At 35.6% G+C, this 19,405-nt stretch overlaps 2 protein-coding genes and 1 long non-coding RNA gene across 15 annotated transcripts; 1 reads left to right on the top strand and 2 right to left on the bottom strand.

Annotated features, from left to right (window-relative positions):
* Positions 1–2,450: 2,450 nt before the first annotated feature.
* Positions 2,451–8,670, bottom strand: LOC103873242. 12 transcript variants are annotated; one of them, XR_004448826.1, is made up of 9 exons: positions 8,284–8,670; positions 8,079–8,166; positions 7,813–7,942; positions 7,615–7,711; positions 7,365–7,455; positions 7,094–7,218; positions 6,879–6,948; positions 3,058–3,453; positions 2,451–2,921 (listed from the first exon to the last, which is right to left on the bottom strand). It is a non-coding gene; the product is annotated as an uncharacterized LOC103873242 (long non-coding RNA). The 12 variants fall into 12 exon arrangements; XR_004448825.1 differs by lacking the exons at positions 2,451–2,921; positions 3,058–3,453 and having other exon boundaries at positions 6,387–6,948; XR_004448828.1 differs by lacking the exons at positions 2,451–2,921; positions 3,058–3,453 and having other exon boundaries at positions 6,387–6,948; positions 7,094–7,204.
* Positions 8,671–9,477: 807 nt separating this feature from the next.
* On the top strand, positions 9,478–16,866 carry LOC103873240 (structural maintenance of chromosomes protein 2-2). Of its 2 annotated transcripts, none has more exons than XM_009151662.3 (21): positions 9,478–9,700; positions 9,795–10,129; positions 10,568–11,248; positions 11,328–11,471; positions 11,563–11,853; positions 11,923–12,108; positions 12,179–12,343; positions 12,421–12,480; positions 12,704–12,766; positions 13,200–13,291; positions 13,420–13,516; positions 13,997–14,113; positions 14,268–14,486; positions 14,614–14,754; positions 14,832–14,999; positions 15,109–15,293; positions 15,396–15,489; positions 15,571–15,659; positions 15,750–15,975; positions 16,101–16,175; positions 16,307–16,866. In XM_009151662.3, exons 2-21 carry the CDS (start codon positions 9,812–9,814, stop codon positions 16,421–16,423), a joined length of 3,528 nt encoding a protein of 1,175 aa, XP_009149910.1. In that variant the 5' UTR covers positions 9,478–9,700; positions 9,795–9,811; the 3' UTR covers positions 16,424–16,866. The 2 variants fall into 2 exon arrangements, with proteins under 2 accessions (XP_009149910.1, XP_009149911.1); XM_009151663.3 differs by having other exon boundaries at positions 9,557–9,690.
* On the bottom strand, positions 16,635–18,302 carry LOC103873241 (chlorophyll a-b binding protein 4, chloroplastic). Its single transcript, XM_009151664.3, has 4 exons — positions 17,881–18,302; positions 17,437–17,585; positions 17,080–17,346; positions 16,635–16,982 (listed from the first exon to the last, which is right to left on the bottom strand). The coding sequence occupies exons 1-4, from the start codon at positions 18,090–18,092 to the stop codon at positions 16,852–16,854; spliced, it is 759 nt and encodes a 252-aa protein (XP_009149912.1). The 5' UTR covers positions 18,093–18,302; the 3' UTR covers positions 16,635–16,851.
* Positions 18,303–19,405: the final 1,103 nt, after the last annotated feature.

Here is a 19,405-nt window from a genome sequence, read left to right as displayed (position 1 = left end):
GAAAGGTTGGTTGCTCTTTCGTGGTTAGGGGTTTCGTTGAGCTGGTGGTTACGGTTGGAAACCACATAATCATGGTTTTCTAGGAGAAAAAGGATGGTTAGGGTCAGTGTTCATATGATCAGAATCAGGGTCAGAGTTACAGTCAGTGTTTATGTGGTCATGATTGTTGTTCATGTGGTCAAAGTTTGTGTTCATGTGTTCAGAGCTTTCTCAAAAACGGTGGGGAATGAATTGCAGTGGTGGTTCTGCAAGTGCGGCGGCCGCCGCAAGAAGAGTTGTGGCAATGGCGATGAAAGAAGTTGCGGTTATGACCGTAGTCGTGTACAAAGAATGGAAATGATAATGTTGTTTTGAAATATTCACAGATCTGAGTTAAAAAAAAAAAGAGAAAAGGAGAAAAGGAAAGATGAGCAAAAACAAGAATACATGAAAGATGAAAAATGAAAAATGAAAAATGAAAAATGAAAAAAGAAGGAGAAAAGGAAAAAAAATGATAGATTCTGTAATTTGAAAAAGAAATCTGGTGTTTGACAGGAGATATGTGGGAGAGAAGAAATGCAGAGAGAAAATAGAATAGAGATGTGAAAGGCGATTGATTGAGTAACCTTAACCCATGTTTCCAATTAGTTAAAATTGAAAAGGCTCTTTAGGTATTTTGTCAAGAGAAAGTATGACACATGTTCAAAATATGTCTAGATGTAACTTGACAATGAAAAAGTACGTCTAGATGTAATTTTTTCTAAAATCAACCACCTAGCCAAATACTAAATACACCTTAAATTGAAAACTTACAAAGTCAAGTACCAAGGCTTTTTTAAAAAAACTACTCGGCTTGACTAGACTTGTTAATCGTTCATAAATATTTTGTTAAGCAACATTGGCATAAATTTTTACAGTTCCAAAATCTTGATCCACTTAACTTATAAATTTGCTGACTATGATTTTTTTTGTTTTGCTTGGCGAATACATGTTATCTACCTCGTTTTTCATAATAAATCAATTACTCAATATTGTCAAATAAGGTAACAAGCCGACAAATCATATTATTTGCAAGTATAAATCAAATATCAAGTACCTTCAGATCTTTTAATATTTGTCTAGCTACTTGCTTTATTACATATACTAGAGCCTGGGCTACGCCCGGATTTTTTTCTATAATTTTAGTTAAATTGATAACTCTAAATTTGTATTTGTAAATGTACATTAGAACCTATCATAAAATACCAATTAATAGATAAATCAAGTTATTTATTTATTTGTTGTTCTTTTTCAATGAATTTAAAATGGTTAAAACTCACAATTGTTGTATTGTTCATTTAAAATTGTATATAATATGAAATTTGTGTTTAAAAAAAAGTGTTTCAAAAAATGGTCAAAATGGACTGACAGTTATTTAGCTTTAGTAATGTTCAAATTTTTTATTTTATTGATTATTTTTAATGTAAAATAATTAAATTCACAAATGATTTAAACATTGTTATTTTAAAATTATTGAGTTCACATTTATAGGTCTTCCGTCTTCAAAAGGAACTACAAAGCTACATATTAACCGGCTTCTTACTTGATCTATTTCAATTGATAAATTAAGTTCATAGGTCTAACTAAGTTTACGGCTACGCAATCTTGGTTTATGATACATTTTGAAAATGTTTTATAAGTGACTGAAGAAAAATAATCTCTAGAAAAATTGTTAAATGCCATTGATAAGATCTCGGTAGAAATAAAGTAAATGAAATCTGAAAACTATAGTCTTTCTAAGCCAAACCCAGGTTCGAATCTCCACAAAAGCAGCCATTTTTTTCTTTTTCAAAAAGAAATTGATTAACATTGTTTCTGACTTTAACAAACAATTATTTAAATCTGTTACTTTTTTATACTAAATTGAACCATCTTCTGATAGAGATATCCTCCAAAACGGGGCATAGTTCATGAGAAGACAATACAAATGAAAAATAGGACACAAGCTAAACCAAGCCAAATAACGGCCATGGCTGCAAATTAAGAAACACGACCTTCTCTCAAAAACCTGACTCTCTTTTTTTTTTCTTAAATAAGTTAAGTTTCTTTGCCGGAAAATAAGATCCCTCACTCTTGCTTACTTAGTGAGGAAACTATGCTATTATTTCTTCGCATTGTCCCATCATCACTTGTTAAATAAACGTTCTTCTTCTTTACTACTGGCTTTTATTTTTTCCTTTTTGGTTGTAAAACATCTAACGTTTGTCAGTAAAAATAACATCTAACGGTTTACGCTTTTCCTTGAGTATCGGAACATTACCTTTGGTATTGATAGTTGATATAAACCTATAAAACAATAGTAATTATGTGAATGCCACTTCATAATCATTCTTCAGGAATTATTATTGTCAATCATCAATCATCATTCATTTTAGTCAGACCAACCCAATATATGATTTGGAGGAACTTGAAAACAACATTCATACCTCAGTTACACAGAGCCATGTTCTTGTACGTCAATATGATCCTAGTCCTGTGCGTTCATCCAAATTTATGTACCTAATTCTGTTTAATGCAATTTTGTTTATTAGAACGGAGAGACCCCACTGCAGTAGTTGGTATGGTAATTATCTTTCCATGCAAAATTCACTTTACTCCTTTAGTGTTAAAACCATTCTATGAGAACGACCACACCATTTCTTGATTTTCATGCTGCATAATTCTAAGAAAAGAAAAGGCAATTTATTAGTTTATTTTTAGTGTATTTTGTCTCTTAAAGAACAAATGACAAAGGCAAAAGCTTTGATGCTTTCGCTTTTATTTCCCCTTCTTGGGATGTCTTTGCTTTATTTTCCTTGACATATTAATTTGAATTTGTATATATACTCTTCTTCGTTGATATCATCCGCATTATCATCATTGTACGTCATCCATCTCAAGGTCGTTTGCGGCAACAGCCTCACCTATGACCCACGAGACACATGGAAGATGATTTTTTATTTAATGGGTTGATCTATGTGATAAATAGTGCACATACTCAGATCCTGAAACTAAAGTAATATGCAAAGAGAACTAAAGATAACATACAAATGTACAAACCCGATATCATAGTCGTGCTCCATTTGCCCTCAGTTTGGGGAAGGCCATACCATGTCTACATCAGGATCCTACTCGTCATCAGGAACTTGAGGTGGACTGAAATAATTGAAGAAACTCCCCCTCTCCTCAGTCTTAGTGATGGGATTTGTGATTTTGTGATTTTGGATCCCTTCTTTAGCTTATTTTAAGGACCTTCTGATCCAAACATTCTATAGGACACCACTCAGTCTCCGTCCTGTACAATAGTTAAGGATCAGTAAATCATTTTTTTAAGGAAAAAAAAGGCAAATACATGAGAAAAGAAAAATATCACCCAATGGCCTTCTCGAGGATTGAATCATCTTCTTCAATCATGTGATTTGTCTTATTCACCACAGTGTTTTTCAAGTAAGGGTTCTGAGCAAAGAAAAAGTGAAGCTTGAACTCTTTTGAAGGAACTTGATGTTTTACCCAAGTGTCAAAGGAATAAATAAAATAAAATGTATTTTGAAGGAATCCCCCTATACATTAAAAGAGAAGTCACTTTAGTGATTTCTGCTGACGTGGCAATCACAGAGAGTTTCTCAGGAAAATTCTTATAATTCTATTGGTTGATTTTTTAGAATTTTTTTTTTTATTCACTCGCGTCTGAGAAGTAGAAAACGCCGTCGTATTTTTTCGAATTTTCTTCTTCTTTTTTATTCAATCGCGTATCAGATGAGTTTGAAACCGATGAAGACGGTCCGAGCAGATGAGTTTGCTTCTCGACACTCTGAAGACTCAATCAGATCAATGGCGGCAATAAGCGACGAGCAGATGAGTTTCCTTCTCTCCACCATCAATCAGATCGACGAGGTGAAGTTTGTCGATACTCTCGGAATATACAGAGTTTTTGGTTTCTCTGATTGGATTCGATAGCGATTATCGTCAGCTGAGATTGAATTGAGATTTACTCTCGAACCGATTTAATTTGTAAGATAGAAACTACGATCTGCTTATTAACATTTTGATTCTTTGTATCTAATTGAGTGATTAACCTGCAGAGATCGAAAGGTTGAAGAAGCTACATACATAATCGTTAAACAACTTCGTTGACCAGGTATTATTAACTTTTTAAGTTTTTCTACCTATCTGTTTCTTGCTGTTGAGTTATTGATTCTCTTAAACTGGTTTAACATTCAGCTTGAGCATCGAACTAATTGCCACGTGAAGAGAAGTATTTCGCAGACTGTCTCCTGATGGAACAAGAAGAGAAAACTGACATTTACAACAATTTGGATTCGACTTCAGTCTCTGAAGAAGGAATGTAAGATTCTCTTCTCCTTACTAACTCAACAAGCATTTAGACAGTGATAGATTGGTTTGTGATTCAGGATGTGGGAAATTACTGAGATTTTCAAGTTTGGTTTTCGGTTTCATTAGCAAGATTAAGAGCTTCACATTACTTCTTTAGTCAGTCTGTTGCAAACCTAATTGCAGGTCCCTTTATATTCTTTGCACTGGTTATAAATAGCCAGGCGCTTGAAGATTCTGTATGTAGCTTCAGTTCCCACATTTTCACTAGATGAGATGAAGCTGAGAATGAGGTAATATTTGGGTCATATCTTCTTAATTAGCTTTAATTATCTTAGGAGAGAAAATATGTCTCTAGCCTATTTAGAAAAGCCCAAAATTATTATCGATTTAGTTAAGCCCATATATATAGCTAGGGGGATAATAATTAGATATTTAGTTTAGACTTGCGCAAGATTGTTAAGTAATACAAATATTAATAACTTTTCTTATTATTCAAACGGTAAACTTCCGCTGGTTGATATCATATTTATTACATTACTTGCGCAAGTTAAAATCATATCATATGCAAATCACTTTTTGACAATACACATTTATATCTTTCTTTAAACGATTTCATTAATTATTAGGGGTCATTAATATGAAAAATAAATCGACTTTATATATATAGGAGACACCCAAAGTCTTAAAATACAAACATTCTGCTCTTAAACAATGGCAATCGTGCGAGCCTCCAAAAATATCGTTTCTTATGTTAGAGAATTAAAACCCCGTAAAGATACGTATAGAAAGCCTTATATTTGTATATAAAGTATGATAATAAGTATTAATGTCTAATAAATTCCATGCATTCTTTATAAATCATTTATTAAATTATAAATAAATTTATAAAATTAATTATATTGTAGACATGGCTCTTTAAAATGTAATTTACATTGATGTTTTAATTAATTGTAACATCTATAATAACTTACCTTAATTTTTTGTTACTTGCACAAGTTGCTAATATTTATTGCATTGTTTAAATGTAATTTACCTTATTGTTTTTAATAACTTACCTAAGTAACCTTAATGTTTAAAATTTTTTGCCCGTTTATTTATATCTTTACCATTTTTTGAATTCCCCTATTACTTGCGCAAGTTGATAATAGTTAATGCATTCTAATTTGTTATAATTCATATTCAAAAAGGGTAAATTATTAAAAATGAGCTAACAAATTAGAATGCATTAACTATTATTTACTTGCGCAAGTTGGTATTGTGTTTATTGCATTTCACCTTATGGCAATATAATTTTAATTTATTTCTTGATAAAAATCATTTCGAAAACGTCATTTATTATGTAAAATATCCCCTAATAAATGTCTAACGTGAAAGGTAGACTATATGTAACTGAGACCCCAAACGTCTAATATCTTACAATACAACTATTCTCTTTTCCTAACAATTTTTAAAAACTCGTCTAAAGATACGTGGCGTATTGAAGTACGGATTCTTCACTTGTGGAGAAATTATAACAAAGAATCCGGCAACACCATCGAAATGGTATTTGTTTTTATTACTACATTTTTCAAAACTCAGAATCGTCATATATTATATTTACTTTACAATGAACAATTTTTTTTATAGTGTTTCATAAAAACTTATTCTGCTTTCCGTCAACTCTTATAATTTATTTGTCTAACTCATAACTTTCATATATTCGATCAGGGACAAAATTCCATGCTTCAGTTTGTGAACAGCTCATCAAAAAATTTGAAGATTGTCCAGTTATTCAAAGTGTACGATGATATTGGTGATTATAGGACAAGCTCTCATCCGTACAAAATTGGGTTCTTCCACGCGACTTTTGTTGCAGAACCAAATGATTTTCCAAGTGAAGTTCCCGAGAAGTATTTGGCTGATTACACAGAAATTTCTGGTAATATAGTGACTGGAGAATAATTTTCAATGGTCTAGAAAGAGAACTACAATCTCAATTTAATGACAAAAGTCAAACAAATCTCAAACCAAACATGCTCATGTTGACCATTCTAATGACAAAAGTAAAAGTAAAATAAAGAAATGTCAAGTTTCGCGCGATTCGTCATTAGCGGTTTGAATGTTATTGTTCACATGGTTATTTTTGTTTCTTGTTACAAACAATAATAACAGATTCCCGACGGTAATGGAAAAATACATATAACCAGTTAACTAATGGTCATAAATTGTTTAGAAAACAGGGTAGAGCTACAAATGAAGATGCTGCAACGTGAGAGAGGTCTGTTCTTGTTGGTCTCTTGATCGCATTGTCGTGCAAGCTCTTGTATTTCTACGGTCATGGACGGTTTAGAAATTTGTGTAGCAGGTTCACGCAGCCATTGCTTCACCGCTCCCATGTTGCATTTGGAGAGGTGGGGTGGGGGGGGGGGGGGGGGGGGTAAATACATTGCCCTTGAAATTGCTTAAACAGCTCGCCTTAGCAATCCATCTCCAAAAACTTTGCTGGAAGTATTGGAGTTATAGTGGGGTTAGGTTGGAAGTTAAGAGAAAAGCTCTTTGTATCTTACCTCATAAATTTCAGTAACTCATTCCCTTCAAAGACGATGAAATATATGTTTAGCAACCAAGCATGGATCACTGGGCAGGCAGTACCAAAATATATAAGGTGTAAGCCGAAGCACAAATTAGAGACCACACGTTCTCCCAAACTTGTCAGAAACAACAGACCCAAGCTAAACTTGTACATGAAGATGTAAATATAGATGTTGAACACTTCAAATACCTTGTGAAATCTTCCTCGTCTTCTACAAATCCTTTCTTCTTACCGTTAGGTACTCTCCATGTTTTCCCATCCAAACTTTCTCGAATGCAGGGTCGCAAGTTCTTCAAGAAGCTATCGTATATATTCTTGAAATGGAAAGTTTTAGAATCAGATATAATAAGCCAGTCATGCTTAAAAGAGACTGGAGGCCAAACAAAGGATTCTGTAATAAAAATCCAAGAGTCATATGGACCAAGCTACTACTTCACAAAAAACCAACATTAAAGGTTACCTTGGCGATTCTCCGCTCAATATGCGAGCTGCGTTTGTTTCTCTCCGCTCACTAGACACATAGGAGTAATTGCTTTCTTCATATGACCAATCTACATAGAAGTTAAATTTCATATAAAATGAGGTGAAGTTGGAGTACGCTATCAACTAATAAAATATTTGAAATTGTATTTATGAGTCAAGAAGAGTAGGAACAATCTACAAACTACACAAGCTAAGGAGTAAAACATTTGGAATGAAGAAAAACTAACCTTTATCCAGCAGTTTCAATATCTCCTCAAAAGTTTTTTCTTGCTTTGGTGAGAGTTCTCCTGTATACGTTTGCTACACGATTTCTTCAACATCCTTCTTCATGTTTAGACAATTGAAGAGAAGACTACATCAGAATTCAGAAAGATTGATTTGACGATTAAGTTTGTAACACAAACAGATACAACAACAATTATTACCTCTCCTTCCTCAATAGCATCTTCCTCCATGTCCCATGAAATACCATCAGCCGTGGATGCTTGCTGTCTTGCTCGGCAAAGTGGCTTGTTGTTCCGACATCTACTGTCTCAACTTAGCTACTGTTATTAACTGCAAGTGTTGATAGTAAAATCCAACATCAGAGGCACATCAACAAAAAGTAACGAACAAAAAAAGTTTTTAAAAGTTAGCGATTAACAAAAAAAATTCCAACACTTTGCCTCTACAATACCAGTGTGACTTATACCTGTATGAAATGCCAGAGCATATCTATTTTGCTTAATTATTCATCTGCACCGGTCGGTGTTTCATTTACCATTCGTTGTGATAAGATGCTGCATGTTCAGATCGTGTGATGGATAAAGAAAATGAATGAATTACTAATCAAATAGATGAATGGAGTTATTGAGAAAACAAAAAAAAACATTTTAGTGGTTTTGATATTTCTTTACATAGATCTCACTTGGAGGTGGAACTAGCCTTCTTAGTATCCATGGAAGAGGTGGAACCGGTGTTGCTTAAATCAACCGTGCAACTTATTTCGCGGGAGCCTTCACCAGGGATTTGAACGGTGCTTTGGTGGTGGATTTCTCTGGTAGTTTTGGGCTGGTAATCGCCTTCTTGATGCATTAGATTAGGTTTGGGATCGGTGGGACTATATATACATTGAGATTGGGGGAGATGAATGGTTTTTTTGTTCGTAAATGTAACTAATGGAGGAATACGGTATCCAGGCGAATAGGGTTTTAGGATTGCGTTGATATTTTAGACGGCAAAGGATACGAACAGAGACGTCCACATTAGTGACGTGACCAAAAGTTCTTCTTCTGATTGGTTAACTAAATTTGCTGAGGTGGACATCTTCTCATCTCACGATATCACCCTTTTAGTATTGTGATATTAATTGTGGGCGGTTAAAATTTTATTATCTGTTTAAAAAATATATATTATCTTTTACTTATATATATATATGTATATATTTTGAACATTATCTTTTACTTATATTGTAACTGAAAAACCAATAAAATGTTATATTTGATCAAAGAAAGTCCACTAAAAATAGCAACATTAATATACTTATTTTTCTATGAATATTATATTTTGATTTAGCTAATAAGTATTTTTTAAACAAGTACTAGATTGAAACAAATAACCAGCATGGTCAAGTTTGCAACTATTAACATTTTTTGTTGAGTATTTGATATATCAATATTTGCTTTATCAAACACCAAGTCCAAGTCCAAAATACAACTACTTGAACGAGTCAAACCAAAATATCAAACCTTCAAAAATTATCAAGTACTTGGTTTATGCTCATCCTCCACTCAAGTCTGAAAATTTTACATATATTGTTCGATTTCAATTATTTAGCAAAAATAACTAAAATATCTAAAAACATATTCAAATATAAAAAACTACAACATATGTCTAATCTCAAAACTGCATTCAAAAATCTGAATCTAAAGATTAAAAATATACAAAAATTACCAAAAAATATTTAGTAATAATAATTTTTTCGGGTTATACAAATAATTAATTGATCTAAGACCAACCGAGACCAGTGCATGTAAATAAAAATATTCAGCAGGGTAAAATGTATATATCCTAAACCGATTAGAACCCCTTTTTCAGGTCGATTTTGGTTAGAGTTTTCGGACCCGGGTAAAATATCCATGTCTACATAAAAAATAATAGTCCCTCTAGATGGAGTAGAAGGTTAGGGTAGGGGTACTAAATTCCATTCTCCCGCGCTTTTGCTTAACCTAAATCGAAACTCCCAAATTGGAAAGATAAAAAAATTCAATTTCACTCAATCGGATAAAAAGGAGTCAAGATTCGTCTCTGCATCTCCCGCAACGGTTAGATTCTGTATGTGCGATTTCAATTTCGTAACTAAGCTTTGTAGTGACTCTTCCTCTTCTAGGGTTCATGTGAAATAGCTTCTCTCGTCTCGCTTTTCTAGGGTTAATTTTGGAGAAGATGCACATAAAGGAGATATGCTTGGAAGGTTTCAAATCATACGCCACGAGGACTGTGGTTCCGGGTTTCGACCCGCATTTCAACGCCATCACGGGTCTGAACGGCTCCGGGAAATCCAACATCCTCGATTCCGTCTGCTTCGTGCTGGGTATCACCAACCTCCAGCAAGTTCGAGCCGCTAATCTGCAGGAGCTCGTCTACAAGCAAGGACAAGCTGGGATTACCAAGGCCACTGTGTCGGTTACTTTTGATAACTCCGAGGTGAATAGGAGTCCTCTCGGCTATGAACAACATTCCGAGATTACTGTGACTCGACAAGTATGTCAAAATTTCTCTTTCGCTCTACTTATTGATTTCAAGCTTAGAAAATCTTGGTTGATTAAAGTATGTTATAAGGCTATGGTGGAAGAGGTCTTAGCTTGATTGTTTTTTTGTTTTTTTTTTTAAATTTGTGTGTGTCTTTTGGCTCTGAAGATTGTTGTTGGTGTAAGGCATAAGTATTCGATTAATGGGGAAGCTTGTTTAGTTTGATTATACTCCCTATGTTATAAGACTATGGTGAAAAATGTTTCATTTTGATTTGTTTTTCTTCTTTATTTGTGTCTTTTGAATTTGAAGATTGTTGTTGGTGGAAGGAACAAGTATTTGATCAGCGGGAAGTTTGTTTAGTTTGATTAGACTATGTTATAAGGCTATGGTGAAAAGGTCTCAGTTTGATTAGTTTTTCTTCTTTCTTTGTGTCTTTTGGCTTTGAAGATTGTTGTTGGTGGAAGGAATAAGTATTTGATCAATGGGAAGCTTGCTCAACCAAGTCAAGTTCAGAACCTTTTCCACTCGGTGCAACTGAACGTCAATAATCCCCATTTTCTGATTATGCAAGGCCGTATAACCAAGGTTTTGAACATGAAACCTCCGGAGATCTTGTCGATGCTTGAAGAAGCAGCTGGTACGAGGATGTATGAAAACAAGAAGGAGGCTGCATTGAAAACGCTAGAGAAAAAGCAAACCAAGGTCGATGAGATAAATAAACTCCTTGATCAAGAGATATCGCCTGCTTTGGAGAAGCTGAGGAAAGAAAAGGCGCAGTATATGCAGTGGGCTAATGGTAACGCGGAGCTCGATCGGCTAAAGAGGTTCTGTGTCGCTTTTGAATATGTTCAAGCAGAGAAAGTTAGGGACAGCTCTCTTCATGGGGTTGAACAGATGAAGACAAAAATTACAAGTATTGACGAAGAGACGGAGAAGACACTGGGAGAAATATCGGAACTGGATAAACAGGTACAAGCTTTGACTCGGGCAAGGGAAGCCAGCATGGGTGGAGAAGTAAAAACTTTGTCTGACAAAGTGGATGCACTGTCTAATGAAGTGACACGTGAATTATCAAAGCTTAATAATATGGAGGACACCCTTCAGGGCGAAGAAAAGAATGCTGAAAAGGTTAGCTGACAGGTCTTATCTCGTGTTAGAATGGTGGCAGATTCCATAGCGATTTTCTGACAACTTTTGGTGTTGCTAGATTGTTCATAATATAGAAGATTTGAAGAAATCTGTAGAAGAGAGAGCTTCTGCTCTGAAGAAGTCCGACGAAGGAGCAGCAGACCTAAAACTGAAATTTCAGGAACTTTCCACCACCTTAGAAGAGTGTGAAAGAGAACACCAGGTAGTACCACCTAAAGAAGAATCTTTATTTACTGCCAAATTGCCTTAGTCTATCTTGTATGTTAATTGAATTTAGGTCTCTTGATAACCAGGGTGTTCTAGCTGGTAAGAGTAGTGGAGATGAAGAAAAATGCCTTGAAGATCAACTACGTGATGCAAAGATTTCTGTTGGAACAGCTGAAACGGAGTTGAAACAGCTGAATACCAAAATTAGTCACTGTGAAAAGGAGCTAAAAGAGAAAAAGTCCCAATTAATGTCAAAACGAGAAGAAGCTGTTGCAGTGGAAAATGAACTTGATGCGAGGAAAAATGATGTTGAAAGTGTGAAAAGGGCACTTGATTCTGTTCCATATAAAGAGGGTCAGATGGAAGCATTGGAGAAGGTTAGCGTGCTTGTTATTTGATTTTTTTTCCTTCTGTTACATAAAGATCTATCTCAAATCTTCTCTTAGGATCGAGGATCGGAACTTGAAATTGGGCAAAGGCTGAAAGACATTGTGCGGGATCTTTCAGCTCAATTAGCAAATGTTCAGTTTACGTATCGTGATCCTGTGAAGAACTTTGATCGATCAAAGGTGAAAGGTGTGGTTGCAAAACTGATAAAAGTAAATGATAGGTCCTCAATGACAGCTCTGGAGGTAAGTGGGTATTATCTTATCATTTTACGTTGTTAACTCATTTGAGTTTTCTAAGAGGACTATTTTTCAGGTTACTGCTGGTGGAAAGTTATTTAATGTTGTTGTAGACACAGAAGATACTGGAAAACAGCTCCTACAAAAGGGTGATCTACGGAGAAGGGTTACGATTATACCTCTTAACAAAATTCAGTCTCACTTAGTCCCATCTAGAGTGCTGCAAGCCGCTGTCAGATTGGTATGTGGATCTTTTTATTTTACTGTCAAATCAACTCTTTTTTCTTTGTTCTTTGCTGATTTTCTATTAATTTTCAGGTGGGGAAGGGTAACGCGGAACTGGCACTTTCTTTAGTTGGTTATAGCGAAGAAATAAAGGTGCGCTGGTTGCCTGCTCAAAATACCAAGAATCTGTTGCATTTGCATCATCCATTAGCTTATAAAATTTCTGATAACTAATATATTATGCAATGCAGAAAATAATTGTCACATTCATGGGCTGTTTATCTACTGATTGTTAGTTTCAGAACATTTTGTTACGGATAGACATAAACGATTAGTCCATGACCATTAATTTACGACATTCTATAATTCTTTGCAGAATGCCATGGAATTTGTATTCGGATCCACATTTGTTTGCAAAACTACTGATGTGGCAAAGGAAGTAAGTATTTCTTAGACAACAGAGTATGTGTGTTCTAACTCTGTGTCCGTGAAGGATGTTGTAGAGACATTAGAGTATGTTTGTTCTTACTTGACATGTATTGTCAGCTGCGTCTTTGTTATATAGTCTCCTAAGTCAGCCTTCTCTTTTAGATTAAGGATGGCCCTAGAAGAGTTTAGTTCCTAGCAATGATTCAATGTTATGTAACTGTCTAACCTCTCCGTGTCTAGCAGAGGGAGAGTTCTCATATGATTAAGTTTTTTCTTTTCTCAAAACTTGATCGCTTTGTTGGGTTACATGTTCATTTTTCTGACCCAATATCATTTCCTTATTATTTTCTCTACTATTAGATACCTTTATTTCGATGGCAGACCTCTCTTTTTTATTTAGATGTTTCGTTCTTTGATTTTTTGCTCAAATTATGGTTCGGCAGGTTGCTTTTAACAGGGACATTCGGACTCCAACTGTGACACTTGAAGGTGATATATTTCAGCCAAGTGGTCTTCTTACTGGTGGAAGTCGCAAGTATGTCATTCTTTCGATTATACCTCTAGATCTTTCTGGCGTTTATGTACTTGATTTCATACAGATATGGTTCAGCAGTCCTAAAAACTGACCAAAAACATTGTGTATTTCGTAATTTTCTGTCTTAGGGGTGGAGGTGAGCTGCTAAGGCAACTTCATGATCTGGCAGAGGCTGAAACAAAACTTCAAGTACACCAGAAAAGGTTGTACGAAATTGAAGCAAAGGTAAATTTCTTTCAATTTTTGTCATTAGCTATTACTTTCCTTTTAGAAAAAGACAGTGGGGTTTGACAGCTGAGTTAGACATCAGAGAATTTCGATACCGCTTGAAGCATAAAGCTTTTACATCTTCGACAGTTTAGAATTAGATCTGGATCATTGGAAACTCAGGTCTCATGCATTCATTGTTAAAAGAAAATACAATCTGAGTTGCTGAAACTGACACTTTGAACCATTTTTGGATGCCTCGTCATCTCAGATATTCAATCAGTTTAGTTGTTTCCGGCTCAAAGGAAGCAAATGTTTAGCTAACGTCATTGCATCACATTTTTATATCTCATGTTTGGTTTTGTTGGATTTTTCTGTACCTCACATATGTTTGTGAAGGCACGCACATAATGTTATTGTCGGCTCTTCTTTGGGCACCTTGGTAAAATTAGCTCTTTTGGTTGTGTAAAACCCTACTGGTTCATTTTTACATTGCAGATCAATGAGCTTAAGCCTCTTCAAAAGAAGTTCACAGACATGAAAGCACAACTGGAGCTGAAAATGTATGACCTATCCTTATTTCTAAAAAGGGCTGAACAGAACGAGCACCACAAGGTTCGTATCTGTATTTTGCATCTTCTTTTATCCACGTCCATTTTTTATTCACATCTTTCTAGTTTAGTTTTTCCCAATTCAAATTTTTGCTGTCATGTGGTACTGAAAGCATATTTAATACTCTCGCTCCCTTCTACCAATCGTCTATGTGTAGCTTGGTGAAGCGGTGAAGAAACTTGAAGAAGAGTTTGAAGAAATGAGATCCCAGATCAAAGAGAAGGAAGGTCGTTACAAGAGTTGTGCTGATACTGTCTCCACGCTAGAGAAATCAATCAAAGATCATGATAAGAACAGAGAGGGAAGACTCAAGGACTTGGAAAAGAATATTAAAAGTATCAAAGCTCGTATTCAGGCATCGTCAAAAGATCTAAAGGTACTCCAAATCTTTCAGTTAAAGACTTAGATTAAACTTCAAGCCTTTTCCTTATCCTGGTTTGTCCAGCTTTTAGCCTTTTGACATTTCTAAATGCTTTTGCTATATGCTACTTCTTGATTTATAGGGTCATGAAAATGAAAGAGAGAGGCTTGTGATGGAGCAAGAAGCAGTGGTGCAGGAACAGTCATCTTTAGAGAGCCAGCTAGCTTCATTGAGGACGCAAATTAGCACTATGGCTTCCGATGTGGATAAGCAACGAGCCAAGGTACTGCAGTTATTTCTCTTGATATATTTTAAGATTATATAATATATACATAAAATCTGGATGTGACTACCCTGCAGGTGGATGCCATACAGAAGGATCATGATCAGTCTCTTGCTGAGCTCAAGTTAATACACGAAAAGATGAAGGAATGTGATACGCAGATAAGTGGTTTTGTTGCAGACCAGGAAAAAAGTCTGCAGAAGGTTAGCGAAATGAAGCTTGAGAAAAAGAAGTTGCAAAATGAGGTATTCTTTCTTCAATGTTATTGGCTGGAGATGCATTACTCTTGCCGCGGTCTCCTAATCTAATGATAGATAATTTCTTGGGTTTATTTAATTGTTTAACACTGATTAGGTAACGAGGATGGAAATGGAACAGAAAGATTGTTCTGTGAAGGTAGACAAACTTATTGAGAAGCATGCATGGATAATAACCGAGAAAACGCTTTTCGGAAAAGGAGGGACGGACTATGATTTTGAATCTCGTGATGCTTATAAAGCAAGAGAAGAGCTTGAAAGGCTCCAGACAGATCAATCAAGGTATGTTTCCAAGGAATAGATTTATATTTGCAATTTGATATAATGCAATGCAATATCAATGGAATATGGCTTTCTTTTTCTCGCTTGTTTCTTCTCTTTAAGTCTGGAGAAAAGAGTGAACAAGAAGGTCATGGCTATGTTTGAGAAAGCAGAAGATGAGTACAATGCTCTTATGTCCAAGAAAAATATAATCGAGGTTAGTTTTGGAGGGTCTGTGCAACATATTTTAACAGCTGTACTTGCGTTTAGACCTGTGTTTTCTTTCATTTTTTCTTAGACTGACAAATCCAAAATCAAGAAAGTGATCGAGGAGCTTGATGAGAAGAAAAAGGAAACACTGAAAGTTACCTGGGTTAAAGTTAATCAGTAAGTCGCTTATTTTCTATCCGTTTCTCGTTTTGCCATGGGATTCACTTCATTTTACTACATCTTGAGATAAGTTTACAATATCTACAGGGATTTTGGTTCCATCTTTTCAACTTTACTACCTGGCACCATGGCAAAACTAGAACCTCCAGAAGGAGGTAGTTTCCTCGATGGTCTTGAGGTCCGTGTTGCTTTTGGAAGTGTGTGGAAACAGTCTCTATCCGAACTAAGTGGAGGGCAAAGATCTCTTCTTGCACTTTCTTTAATCCTGGCATTGCTTCTCTTCAAGCCAGCTCCTCTTTATATCTTAGACGAGGTATCAATTGACATGGATTCTTCTCACATTCAGTGATCTTGGATTGTTCACGATAACAGGACAGTTTCAAGTTTTATGACATTTAAAAAAAAACATAAGATAATTCGTTGCATTGATTTTATTAGGTTGATGCAGCTCTCGATCTTAGCCACACGCAGAACATAGGAAGAATGATCAAAACTCATTTCCCACATTCACAGGTCACATAATATATGTGTTTTTTCGATCTTGTAGTCACTAGCTATTCCCATGATTCTGAAAATCAGAAAGCTTCTTATTCTCATATGTCAACTCAAGTTTACTTATCCATTCATATGATTTTTGTTAACAGTTCATCGTGGTTTCACTGAAAGAAGGAATGTTCAACAACGCTGATGTTCTCTTCCGAACAAAATTCGTGGATGGTGTTTCAACGGTCCAGAGGACAGTAACAAAACAGAGCAAATAACCTGCTTATAAAAGCGTAGCAACTCTAATGATGTCTATACTCTTTTGCTTCTAAGTGTGACAACTTGTCTCCCAAGATATGTAGCAAATGATTTGGTGGTAGCTATTGTCTACTACTTAGATAGTTAGAGATCGTTATCTTATATTAGACTTGAGGGTTTCTTGTTGCAAATGTTTGAAGAGATTGGAGTTCTAAGTTATGATGTGCTTTGTACCACATGAATAGATAGATAGATATTAAAGAGTACCACAATCGTTGATGAACTTAGTTCCTTTGTACACACAAGATTTTTAAATTCGTTCATTGAGCTACAACAAATACCATACTGTTTCAAGCTCACAAACCAAGAACTCTAAGATGCAACAAACACAGATATGAAGGTAGCAGAAGATCGAGAGAAATGAGTTTCATAAGTCTGTATTAAATCTTCAGCTGAAGGTTTGGACAATGGTGTTGTGCCATGGGTCAGACAGGTGCTGCAAGAGGTTCTCAAATGGTCCCTTTCCAGTCACATTGTGTTGAATCACGAACCCTAAGAATGCCAACATAGCCAACCTCCCTGCAACCACAACAACAACAACAAAAGAGTCTTTTAGTCTTTAACTGTGTTTATTATGTAACACAACAGAGAACGGATCATCACTTCTGAAGCTTACCGTTTGCAAGCTCTTTCTCCTTGGCCTCGAGCGTAGGAGCGAAGTTAAGCGGGTTAAAGATTCCTCCAGGGTAACCAACTTCATTTGGAGGCAAGCTGTATTGCTTGAAGATAGGGTCTTGGTTCACACTTCCTGGGTTCTTAATGTCTTGCCATCGTCTGATCTCAACGTAATGAAACAATATGAATTCGATCACGAACAATGTCGACGATGATGCAAAATACTGCTCTTTTCCAGCATCATACCACTCAGGAACGTTGATGATTCCTACAAACAGTTTTTAACAAAAACATGTGTCAAGTTCTTGAAATAAATGTTTACAATTTTTATCTAGGTCATGTTATAATGATGTCTCACCGATCTTGGTGAAAACTTCCGGCAAAAGCATCCCTGCGACGCCAAGCATGGCCCACCGTCCGTTGACAAGCTCTGCCTGGATGAACCACTTCAAGTTCTCTGGATCCTCTGCAAGTCCCAATGGGTCAAACCCATTGTCCCCGGCAAGACTGCAAATATATGTATACGAGTCATGTGAGTGACAATACCATGCACGCTAGCTAAACCGGTACTGGGCAGATCCGATCTAATCTAACCAAAACCAAAACCATTTTTTGTCTTACTAAACCGGTTTCGGACAGCGTTAAACTAAACACAAAACGTCCCCACAAAACGATTGTCCAATTCTTCTGGTTCTTGTTATAAACATTAACTTAACCGTGGTATGGGACAGGGTCAACCTAAACCAAATCAACGATCCAGTTGTATTAAACCAAAAACTGGATGTACATTTTGTAAAATTACCTGCCGTTGAGGTAACCAGGAGATGCCAAACCGGGCAACCATTCTCCTTTCTTAGCTTCAACCTTGAACGAGGCCGTCTTTGAGGATGATGAGCCGATTGACTTAAACGACAAATCTCGGTTCAACCTACCGGAAGAACCGGTGAGGAATCTTGGCTTTGAAGTGCATGGTCTGAATATCGAGGCCGAGGCTTGAGTAGTGACAGTGGCCATTTCCCCTACAGAACTGGATACAGGATGAGATAATGGATTGGAATCAAGAGATGAAAGATGTGTGTGGAGATGATTGTGAAGAAATAGACAATTGTGATGTGGGTTCTCGTGGCTGTGGTTTAATGACTAGGTATTCACCGTTGGATCAGATTACGTGGTTGATTACACGGATGAGATGGGTTTGATAGGAGATAAAGGCTTATCAGTTTATCTTGGTAGCGTATCTAACAGGATTTTTATCTTCTTTAACATTGGTCTGAATAAGATAGTGTGGGGCCCACTACTATCCCGCGTGTCCTTGAAATACTATAGCCGAGTGAGAAATCTCCTCAACCAATCAAATGGAACTAAGAGGAAGTATTTTAATCCTTGGATAAGCAAGTATTTTTCTTGCGTTACAAAAAAGAAAGCAAGTATTTTTCTTTTCTTATAGACTTTTTTTTTCTTATAGATTTACACAGGGGTTACAAAATTGTAACATTTCTCTAACCACATAAGTGAAATCTAAACTGAAAAAATGCGAACTTTCAAGAATATAAGCTTTTGCTGATCATGCTACCGTCTGAAATTTAATTTTTTTTGTTTCTTGAATACAAGTAGTTTTATTTCTACAACAGTGATTGAATAATATTTTACATGTTCTTGTAGTAAGATGAAAGCTAAGGCACGACGATCATCACCCTACATTATTTTTCTTCTCTTTTCTTTGTTTTAGTAGTGATAGTAGTCTTGTGATAATCTCTTGAGTCTTGGTATATAAATACGTTAGTTCTAGATTTGATTCCTGTTAGAAACTAAATTATTACTATTTGATTAGTTTTGGTTTGAGTTTTAGTCCAGATGGTTTACATGGTAGATCATGACATACGATCGATTCCACATGCAATATTTAGAAGATATTCAAATTCAGATCGGACAGTATAGTACAATTTTGGACAAATTCACTATATAGCACTAAGTATGTTCCTCTGACTGGTGACTTTTTCGGGAACACGAGGAACGAATAGGAAAGGAATGTATAGGAATAAAAATGCAGGAATGAAAAGGAATACTTGTTCCTTATCAAATTTAACAAGGAATGCTTTTGTTCTATATTTCTTTACAAAAAAAGGAATGGGGAGGAACAAGAAGGAAAAACTATTCCTTGTGAATGGTGATTTTTTTTGGGAATGATAAGGAATTCAGTATTCCCCTTCGTTCCTTGATCACCATTCAAAGCCCTAGACTTTGGACTGACAGAATAGTCAATATAAAAAAAAAACTGCAACCAACCACAGTTTCTTGTTATATTCATGCTTACCTCTGGACCTTTT

Source organism: Brassica rapa, chromosome A06 (assembly GCF_000309985.2).
Source record: "Brassica rapa cultivar Chiifu-401-42 chromosome A06, CAAS_Brap_v3.01, whole genome shotgun sequence".
Lineage (NCBI taxonomy): Eukaryota > Viridiplantae > Streptophyta > Magnoliopsida > Brassicales > Brassicaceae > Brassica > Brassica rapa.
Note: the sequence above shows the minus strand (reverse complement) of the source record. Positions and strands in the feature narration are given on the sequence as shown.